At 37.7% G+C, this 10,576-nt stretch overlaps 1 protein-coding gene across 1 annotated transcript in view; it reads left to right on the top strand.

Moving 5' to 3' along the window:
* The window catches only part of LOC107657356 (kalirin-like), a 231,818-nt gene that overhangs the window by 145,520 nt on the left and 75,722 nt on the right, over positions 1-10,576 (top strand). Inside the window, 4 exon segments of the mRNA XM_016445398.1 lie at positions 2,576-2,794; positions 8,199-8,348; positions 8,825-8,939; positions 9,102-9,217. Coding sequence (XP_016300884.1) covers positions 2,576-2,794; positions 8,199-8,348; positions 8,825-8,939; positions 9,102-9,217 — 600 coding nt within the window.

Below are 10,576 nucleotides of genomic sequence, written 5' to 3'. Positions count from 1 at the left end.
TAAATATTGGACAGAACACATGCTGGGTTATTTTGACCCAGCTGGTTGGGTTAAACGTTTTTACCCAACATGCTAGGTTATTTTATTTGTCAACTATTGTTTAAAAATTATAATATCGTTGCCTTAAAATGGGCTGAAAAAAAAAATCACACAGAATTACTAGAGGCAACAGCAATAAACAAAAGATGAACATTTATTATTAAGCAAGAACACATGGACGAAATACAAGACAAATTTTATTTATTTGGGTGAATACAGCATAGTTTACAATGTTATATATATTTAAACTCGTTCAACATGCATTTTATACAAAATGTAACATTTAAAAGTAGCATTTTAATTTAAGTGTATTCAACCGTTCTCTATAATCGCTTTTTACCGAAACAGCGCTAATTCTCGTGGCGGTGCGTCGATGAAATTGAGCCGGTGAAGGGCTGCTGTTCGCCGGGGAACTGCGAACTTCAGACCGCGGCCTCGCGTTTCACTCATAGCTGAGAGATGCCGTGACTGACTCCAAAACCTGCCCATAAACAAACAGAGATTAGAGAACATTTTAACATCAAATTAAATTAAACTCAGTATTGTAATGAAAAAAATCCCATTTGTTATGCAAGGCAAAAGGCGTTTCCATCGTGCAAAACGACCGCTTCTGACGCAGCTGACTGACATCTCGTCCTTATGTTGCAGGGACAAAAGACAAATTGAATTTATTTGGGTAAATACAGCATAGTTTACAATATTATATACATTTAAACTCGTTCAACATGCATTTTAGAAATAAAAAAGTAACATTTTAATTAAAGTGTATTCAAACGTTCTCTGTAATCCCTTTTACTGAAATAGTGCTAATTCTCTGAGCCGGTGAAGGGCTGCTGTTCGCCGGGGAACTGCGAACTTCAGACCGCGGCCTCGCGTTTCACTCATAGCTGAGAGATGCCGTGACTGACTCCAAAACCTGCCCATAAACAAACAGAGATTAGAGAACATTTTAACATCAAATTAAATTAAACTCAGTATTGTAATGAAAAAAATCCCATTTGTTATGCAAGGCAAAAGGCGTTTCCATCTATACTATAGTCGCACCGGTAGTGACGTCATGGCTGTCACCGGCCAACGAGTTGGTGTTTTTCAATGTATGCTTCAGACACGGGTCACGACGAGGCGTTCCCCATAGCGACCCCTAGAGGACGCAGTTCGAAGTTCCCATGAAAGGGAACATATTTTAACATCAAATTAAATTAAACTCAGTATTATAACGAATAAAATACATTTATGTTATGCAAGACAAAAGGCGTTTTCATCGTGCGAAGTGACCGCTGCTGAAACACTGACATCTCGTCCTTATGTTGCGTTGCGTAAAATAATATAATATACAGCACAGTAAAGACTTAATAAACGAAATAAAATGTATACAAACCTTTATTTCGCTGAAGAAGTGCACCAAATTGGTGGCACTGAGAACCGCTCTCTCCTAGGACTCAAAAAGCCCGTGATCTGACTGTAACTCAGCAGCTGGGTTGTTTCGTCGGAGACAGGCTCAACCCAGCGGTTGGCTAGAAAAAAATAACCCAGCGTTAAAAATGTCCCAGCAACTTAGTTACAGAAAAACTACCCAGCAGCTGGGTAAAAATATTAAAAATAACCCAATAAAATGACCCCACTGGCTGAACCCAGCATTTGGGTTAAAAAAATAACCCAGCATTTTTTAGAGTGTATTGTATTGTGTATTGTAGAGTTGTGTGTGGGTGATCTAAAGTAATGTTTCTATGATATGTCATGATAAATTAGTTATTTGAACCAATAATTCTGCAAATGCAAGGCTTCTTTAAAGATTCACATCTATGCAAAATGCAAAGTTTTGAACATTGGACAGCCTGTCCAAATAATGACTGTTTTGACTTTTGTGTCTAGAGTTTTGAAAAATGACATCAAGGTTCTGAAATTGGTGACAAAATGATAAAAAAAAAAAAAAAAACGGTAAATGTAATGCAGTGAAAAGTACAATATTTTGTTTTGTAAAAGTAAAAGTTACACAATCCAAAAAAAACAAAACCCTGATAAATTACACTCTAAAAAATGCTGGGTTAAAAAAGGACCCAGCGATTGGGTTGTTTTGACCCAGCGGTTGGGTTTCTACCCAGAAGGTTGCGGTAAACATTTAACCCAAGCGCTGGGTCAAAACAACCCAATAACTGGATCTGCCCTTTTTTAACCCAGCACTGGGCCATATTTAACCCAGCATTTTTTAAAGTACGGGTTAAATATGGACAAACCCAGCGATTGGGTTGTTTTCAACCAACAGTTGGGTTAAATGTTTAACCCAACCGTTGGGTCAAAACAACCCAATCACTGGGTTTGTCCATATTTTACCCAGCGCTGGGTTGTATTTAACCCAGCATTTTTTAGAGTGTACAGATGCTTTATCTGAATGTATGCAAAAATGCTTCATTACGGTCCACCACTGTATGATAGTGGCTTGGTTAGTGCCATAGTTACTGTTTGTTGATTTTGCTGTCGACCTCCAGGCTAAGGTATATTTAACTTGCTGTTCTCTCTCTCTCTTCTCTCCCTGTAGTCTTTGTTCCACGCCAACTCTCTTCAGAAGACCCATCAGAGCGCACTGCAGGTGCAGCAGAAGGCCGAGATCATGTTACAGGCCGGACACTTCGACCCTGAGGCCATCCGCAGCTGTGCTGAGAAGGTGGCAGTACACTGGCAGCAGCTCATGCTGAAGATGGAGGACAGACTCAAGCTGGTCAACGCCTCTGTGGCCTTCTACAAGACATCAGAACAGGTGATGAGAAACACACACACATATCAGCTAATCCTCCTGGCTTCTGCATCACTTCACCATGGCTGATACAACCCTAGAAGACTTACAGTACTACAAAAGACAGCCAGGTGTCCCAAGATTAGTTTCAGTGGCACATTACCAATGTGAAAAAGTGTGTGCTTTATTGTGTTGAATGCGCACTTGTAGTGTACTTCCAACTAACTGCAAACTAAAGCACGTGTAAAGTACTTGATTACAATTTTAACTGTTGAATATTATTTGATATTATATTTAAATTCAGTATATTTTATTTTTAATATACAGTGGTGGCCAAAATTATTAGAACACTAGTATTTTCACCAGCTAAAAAAATGGTTTTAAGTCAGTTATTTCTATATTTTGCTGTAGTGTGTCAGTAGGAAATATCCAGAAGAACTGTGGCAACATCTCCAAGACGCTTCAAGAGACCTACCTGCAAAGCTCCCTGAGGGCAAAAGCTGCTTTAAACGCAAAGGATGCTCACACCAAATATTGATTTGATTTAGTTAATAGAAATTAATTGATAAAGAAAATCTATTTATGACATTATTTTTTGAGAGCATCCTCATTTTACAGCTTTTTAACTTAAACTTTTAACAGTACTGTAGCTTTGCAGGTATGTTTCTTGAAACATCTTGGAGACATTGCCACAGTACTTCTGGATTTAGTCTGTCTCAGTTCGTTTCTTCATGTCATTCCAGACAGACTGATGATGATCAGATCAGATCTCTGTGTGCAGCACTGACTGCTGTCAGACAAAAATCTCACTGGATTATTACAATCAATGGCAAAATGAAATATAAATTTGCTACTGACACACTACAGCAAAATAAAGAAATAACTGACTTAAAACCATTTTTTAGCTGGTGAAAATACTAGTGTTCTAATAATTTTGGCCACCACTGTAAATCTTAATCATTATCATTACATAATATGCAATATAAGTAATGTAAGTATGTCATGTAAGTATATTTAAATACATGGTATGCAAGTTTAGTCACAATAGATTTGTCAGACTGTGTTCCCGTGTCTTGTGTTTTGTTCCCCACATGCTCCATGTCCTGGTTTTCCCTTGTGTTTCCTTAGGCCCATATTTGGTTATTCCTGTTCCTGTCCTTATTGTGTTGATTTGACTCCAGATGTGTCCTGTTCATCTCCTCGTTATGTTCTGATTATTTAAGCCCTGTGTCTTTCCATGTCCTGCGTCCGGTATTGTCAGTGGTGTACCGTGGGGTTTCAGTCAGGGCCTTCAGTAAGCAACTGTAAACTACATACATCTTACACATCTCTGTTACAGCTAACACAGCCATATGCATATAATGCGTATATTAGGCCGCACACAGGCTCTCAACAGCAATGACAGCTGATTGAAAGCCAATACACGGGTCACTCTAAAATGACAACGCGCCCACAGCAGCAAATCTGTACAAATGCTGGACACACACACCACAGTATTATCAACGCACCATGTACACCTCCATAACAATGTGCATGATACAATACTTATCAAATAATAAAGCACTCACCTGCCACTTGTAAATAAAGTCTGTGCATCTGTCATTCCATGTCCCTTTACTCGCATTAAAAAGTAAACACGGCCAACAAAATAACTTGTTGTGGTCGGTGCTAGCTGTTGGCCACTCAAAGCACTCATAGTTGCAATCTTTGAAATGGCAGACAAAACCTTTGCTGGCCTTTGTTAGCGAATAGTGTTGGATGTTATGAGGCGCGAGGACGCGCCTTCCGGGAGGGGGGAGTAATGTCAGACTGTGTTCCCATGTCTTGTGTTTTGTTCCCCACATGCTCCATGTCCTGGTTTTCCCTTGTGTTTCCTTAGGCCCATATTTGGTTCTTCCTGTTCCTGTCCTTATTGTGTTGATTTGATTCCAGATGTGTCCTGTTCATCTCCTAGTTATGTTCTGATTATTTAAGCCCCATGTCTTTCCGTGTCCCGTGTCCGGTATTATTCGTCCATGTGCTACGTGTGTGTCTGCCTGCCCTGTGTTTCCCCGAATCAAAAGATTAAAGACTGTGTTTTTGAGTTTACTCCTGTGTCTCCTCGTTCCTCCGCAGTAGCTGAATCATGACAAGATTATTTTAGCTTTATGCATTTTAAATGATTATTCATACCTTTTGGCCTTTAATCATTCTCGAAAGACAATGCAATTATGCAATTATAGAATGTAGATACACTGAAGTCCTACTAAAGTGGGTCCACTAAAGTGGCCATTTCAGTCAAGTTTAACTTATTCCATTTAACATAAATTTTTGCTATAATACATTTTAATTTAATTGTAAATAACATGCAATTAAGGGCCAGTTTTACTAAACAGGGCAAATTAGCATGAGAGCGCAATTCCAAAAGAGCGCAGATGGACGTGGAAATTTTTGCGGGTGATTTACTAACAACACAGACTCAACATCTCATTTACATATCGACCAACAAAATATACCAAGCACAGTGCAAATTAGCGTAGCTGCGAATAAACAACAAAGAAATAAATAAGCCACAGTACGTTGAAAAGAACCGGAGGCCAAAAAATTAAGGTTTGCTAGAAGTTTTGATAGAGCTGGTATTGCGTGACTCCTAGTTGAGGGTTCCAAGTCGTCTTTTATTTCCTGAAGCAAATAAAAAATAACATGGCTTGGCAAATGATATGTTTGGATAATGTGTTCTTCTCGCTTTCTAAATAAACTAATACTTGTGAAAAAATCCCCTCCCTTCTACCACGCACTCTCTGTTCTCTGCGGTGCCTCCTCTTAACAACAATAATTGATTGCAGCCATTTCAAGCGCAAAATAGTTTAAGACATGCTTTTTTGGGGCGTTAAATAATGGCGCAAATACCAGTAATTTGATGAGTGCAAATGTTAGTAAAACGTGTTGCGTGATTCATTTGAATACTTTCCTCCCATAACTTTTGCATCTGAAAGGGAAACTCCTAGAAATGCATATTCAATAAGGTCAGGTGCAAAAATGACTGGGTCCATGCCTTTTCAGCGCTAATTCTTCACTGTGGCTTGGCAAATGATATGTTTGGATAATGTGTTCTTCTCGCTTTCTAAATAAACTAATACGTATGCTAAAGTGTACTTATTTTCACATTTTGCTAGCAAATAAATGTTGATTATGAGATGCAAAGTGGTCTTCTTCAAGGGGACACTTGATGGTTCAAAAACTCTTCCATTGAGCAAGAACCATGCTGGAAAATAATTTCATAATTTTATTATAAAAGATACAACTTAAATTTTGGTAACACTTTATTTTAAGGTGTCCTTGTTACACATGTTACATCTTTGAAATGGCAGACAAAACCTTTGCTGGCCTTTGTTAGCGAATAGTGTTGGATGTTATGAGGCGCGAGGACGCGCCTTCCGGGAGGGGGGAGTAATGTCAGACTGTGTTCCCATGTCTTGTGTTTTGTTCCCCACATGCTCCATGTCCTGGTTTTCCCTTGTGTTTCCTTAGGCCCATATTTGGTTCTTCCTGTTCCTGTCCTTATTGTGTTGATTTGATTCCAGATGTGTCCTGTTCATCTCCTAGTTATGTTCTGATTATTTAAGCCCCATGTCTTTCCGTGTCCCGTGTCCGGTATTATTCGTCCATGTGCTACGTGTGTGTCTGCCTGCCCTGTGTTTCCCCGAATCAAAAGATTAAAGACTGTGTTTTTGAGTTTACTCCTGTGTCTCCTCGTTCCTCCGCAGTAGCTGAATCATGACAAGATTATTTTAGCTTTATGCATTTTAAATGATTATTCATACCTTTTGGCCTTTAATCATTCTCGAAAGACAATGCAATTATGCAATTATAGAATGTAGATACACTGAAGTCCTACTAAAGTGGGTCCACTAAAGTGGCCATTTCAGTCAAGTTTAACTTATTCCATTTAACATAAATTTTTGCTATAATACATTTTAATTTAATTGTAAATAACATGCAATTAAGGGCCAGTTTTACTAAACAGGGCAAATTAGCGTGAGAGCGCAATTCCAAAAGAGCGCAGATGGACGTGGAAATTTTTGCGGGTGATTTACTAACAACACAGACTCAACATCTCATTTACATATCGACCAACAAAATATACCAAGCACAGTGCAAATTAGCGTAGCTGCGAATAAACAACAAAGAAATAAATAAGCCACAGTACGTTGAAAAGAACCGGAGGCCAAAAAATGAAAGGTTGCAACAGTTTTGATAGAGCTGGTATTGCGTGACTCCTAGTTGAGGGTTCCAAGTCGTCTTTTATTTCCTGAAGCAAATAAAAAATAACATGGCTTGGCAAATGATATGTTTGGATAATGTGTTCTTCTCGCTTTCTAAATAAACTAATACTTGTGAAAAAATCCCCTCCCTTCTACCACGCACTCTCTGTTCTCTGCGGTGCCTCCTCTTAACAACAATAATTGATTGCAGCCATTTCAAGCGCAAAATAGTTTAAGACATGCTTTTTTGGGGCGTTAAATAATGGCGCAAATACCAGTAATTTGATGAGTGCAAATGTTAGTAAAACGTGTTGCGTGATTCATTTGAATACTTTCCTCCCATAACTTTTGCATCTGAAAGGGAAACTCCTAGAAATGCATATTCAATAAGGTCAGGTGCAAAAATGACTGGGTCCATGCCTTTTCAGCGCTAATTCTTCACTGTGCGTCTTTAGTAAAACCTGACAGTACTATTTTAACGCCAAAAGACGGTTTTCGCTGCCGCAAGCTGTTAGTAAAATTGGCCCTAAGTGTCCAAAAACTTTACATTCAGTTTGTACTTAATTATATTCCTTTGAAGTATATTATTTCATACTAAGTACTCTTTTTAAAAGTATGCTAAAGTGTACTTATTTTCACATTTTGCTAGCAAATAAATGTTGATTATGAGATGCAAAGTGGTCTTCTTCAAGGGGACACTTGATGGTTCAAAAACTCTTCCATTGAGCAAGAACCATGCTGGAAAATAATTTCATAATTTTATTATAAAAGATACAACTTAAATTTTGGTAACACTTTATTTTAAGGTGTCCTTGTTACACATGTTACATGTACTTACTATTATCATAACACTTAATTATGCATAATTGCATGCAAGTAACCCTAAGCCAAACCCTAACCATACAGTAAGTACATGTAGTTAATTAATATTTCTCAGCACTTAAATATATAATTACACTGTAACAAGGACACCTTAAAATAAAGTTCAACCTAAAATTTTAAATGATATTATTTAAAATAATGATGCAATTTTAAATAAAATAATTAAATATACAGTAAATACACTAAATTATATAATTAAATTATTTATATCCATAATATCTAACCAGCTAGGGACACGCTAGTGACAGCTAGTTCCAGAGCCCTGCGTCATGCTAAATGTCATGCAAATGGCTTATTCACAGGTGTGCAGCGTGCTGGAGAGTCTGGAGCAGGAGTACCGCAGAGATGAGGACTGGTGTGGAGCTCATGATAAACTGGGATCTTCAGCAGAGATGGATCATGTGCTGCCGCTCATCAGCAAACACCTGGAGCAGAAAGAGGCTTTTCTCAAGGTCACCACTGAACTGAACTGATCTCTCAAACTCTCTATCCGTATCAGTCAGCACAAAGTTACCAACGTCATAATAACAATCACAAAAGAGTCTGCTGCATCCTCCTGTTGAAACATCCAGCATATGCTGGTTAGGTGTGTTTTGAAGCATAGCTGCTGGTTTGAGCTGGTTATAAGCTGGTCATGTGAATGGTCCTAAGCTGGTCCTGAGCAGGAGCTAGTTGCTTAGGACCAGCTTAAACCAGCTCAAACCAGCAGCCATGCTTTAAAACATACCTAACCAGCATATGCTGGTTTTTCAACAGAGCTTACAGAAGAGCAGGGACAATTTGTATCTTTATGCAAAATTAATATCAAGAACATTTAGATCCGAGGATCTCTAATTTAGATCTTTAAGAAATAAATCCAGCTCAGGCATTGGACTGTGTGTATGTGAGGCTCTAGTTTTGGATCTGTAAAGTCTGCTGTGTTCCTCAGGCATGTACTCTGGCCAGGCGAAATGCTGAGGTTTTTCTGAAATACATCCATCGGAATAATGTCAGCGCTCAGGGATCATCCAGCAACCCCCGCGGCCCCGAGCAACAGGTCAAAGGTCAGAGCTTCAAAGCTGATTATGTCACAATCTGATAAATATGTGTCCATCTTTTCATATTATCTTTATTTTTTAGCTTAGAATTCTTAATTCTTGATTTATCCAGTCATTCATTTATTCATGTTAATCATTTGTCGTGTGTGTTGTGTTGTGTTTGTACAGCCATCCTGAATGAACTGCTACAGAGAGAAAACAGAGTTCTGCATTTCTGGACCATGAAGAAGCGGCGTCTGGATCAGTGTCAGCAGTATGTGGTGTTTGAACGCAGCGCCAAACAGGTGAAAACACTGAACTGCACTGCACTGCACTGTTTGTGTGTGTGCGTGTGTGCATCAGCGACTGTAAGTATGTTTTGTTACTAGTTTAAGTATTTGCTATTGACTGTTCAAATGCGGAGTTTTGCACGCGCGCGTGTGTGCGTGTGCGTGTGCGTGTGCGTGTGCGCGTGTGCGTGTGCGTGTGTGTGTGTGTGTGTGTGTGTGTGTGTGTGTGTGTGTGTGTGTGTGTGTGTGTGTTTGCAGACTCTAGTAACTGCACTTTTTTTAGTTTGTGTATTTATCTTCATCTGCATGAATGAGTATGTGTTGCGCTTTTGTGAAGACACACAGAAGACACATTCTTGACTTCTGTCTGCAATGATTTTTAATAATTGGTCACATGTGTTAGACAGCATTGCACAGAGTTGTATTTCTTTGGCATGTACAACCAATGCTGTGAGACGCAAAGTGACACACTGTCAAATGAAGTAGTTCGGTTTTAAAAACATGCATTGAGACCTTCACTATTTTGTTGCAATTCGTCTAGCGGTTTGTAAATGGTGACAAACAAAAATATGTTTCCTGTTTATTATTATTTCCTATTTAAGATATTAAATAAGATACAGTAATTATTTAGCTTCTTAAGATATTTCATATCTTATATAAATAATTAATTTAAAAAAACAATGTTGAGATTTATTTAAAAAAAATAATAATTAAACAATAGGTTAGATTGGTACGGAAGAGGATTAGGGCCAAGCACTAATAAAAAAATGAAATCATCTCGAGATTAAAGTCATTATAATATGATATTAATATGAGAATAAACTCATTTAATTAAGAGAAAAAAGTCATAAAATTTCGAGAGAAAACTCGTTAAATTTTTAGGAAAAAGTTGAAATAAAACTTTGAGAATAAACTCGTTAAATTACGAGAAAAAAGTCATTAAGTTTCGAGAAAAAAGTCTCGTAATTTAACAAGTTTATTCTCAACATTTAATTTCGAATTTTTTCTCGAAATTTACCGAGTTTTTTTTTTCTTTAAATTTAACGAGTTTATCTCAACATTTTATTTAGACTTTTTTCTTGGAATTTTACCACGTTTTTCTCGAAATGTAATGACTTTTTTTTATCGTAATTTAACGAGTTTATTCTCAAAATTTTATTTAGACTTTTTTTCTCGAAATTTAACAATTTTATTAATCTCGAGATGGTTTCATTTTTTTTATTATTGTTTGGCCCAATCCGTAGATTGGTACTTTAATTAAAGGAAATTTTCATATTTGTACTCGGATGATCTTTAGTGTTACAACCTTCCCCAGTCACACCATAAAGTCATCTGAGTCTACTCATAACTCAATAATATGAAACAATAATATAT

This window comes from Sinocyclocheilus anshuiensis, unplaced genomic scaffold (assembly GCF_001515605.1).
Source record: "Sinocyclocheilus anshuiensis isolate Anshui unplaced genomic scaffold, SAMN03320099.WGS_v1.1 scaffold355, whole genome shotgun sequence".
NCBI lineage: Eukaryota > Metazoa > Chordata > Actinopteri > Cypriniformes > Cyprinidae > Sinocyclocheilus > Sinocyclocheilus anshuiensis.
The sequence above is the reverse complement of the archived record's forward strand: the minus strand, read 5'-3'. Positions and strand labels throughout refer to the sequence as shown.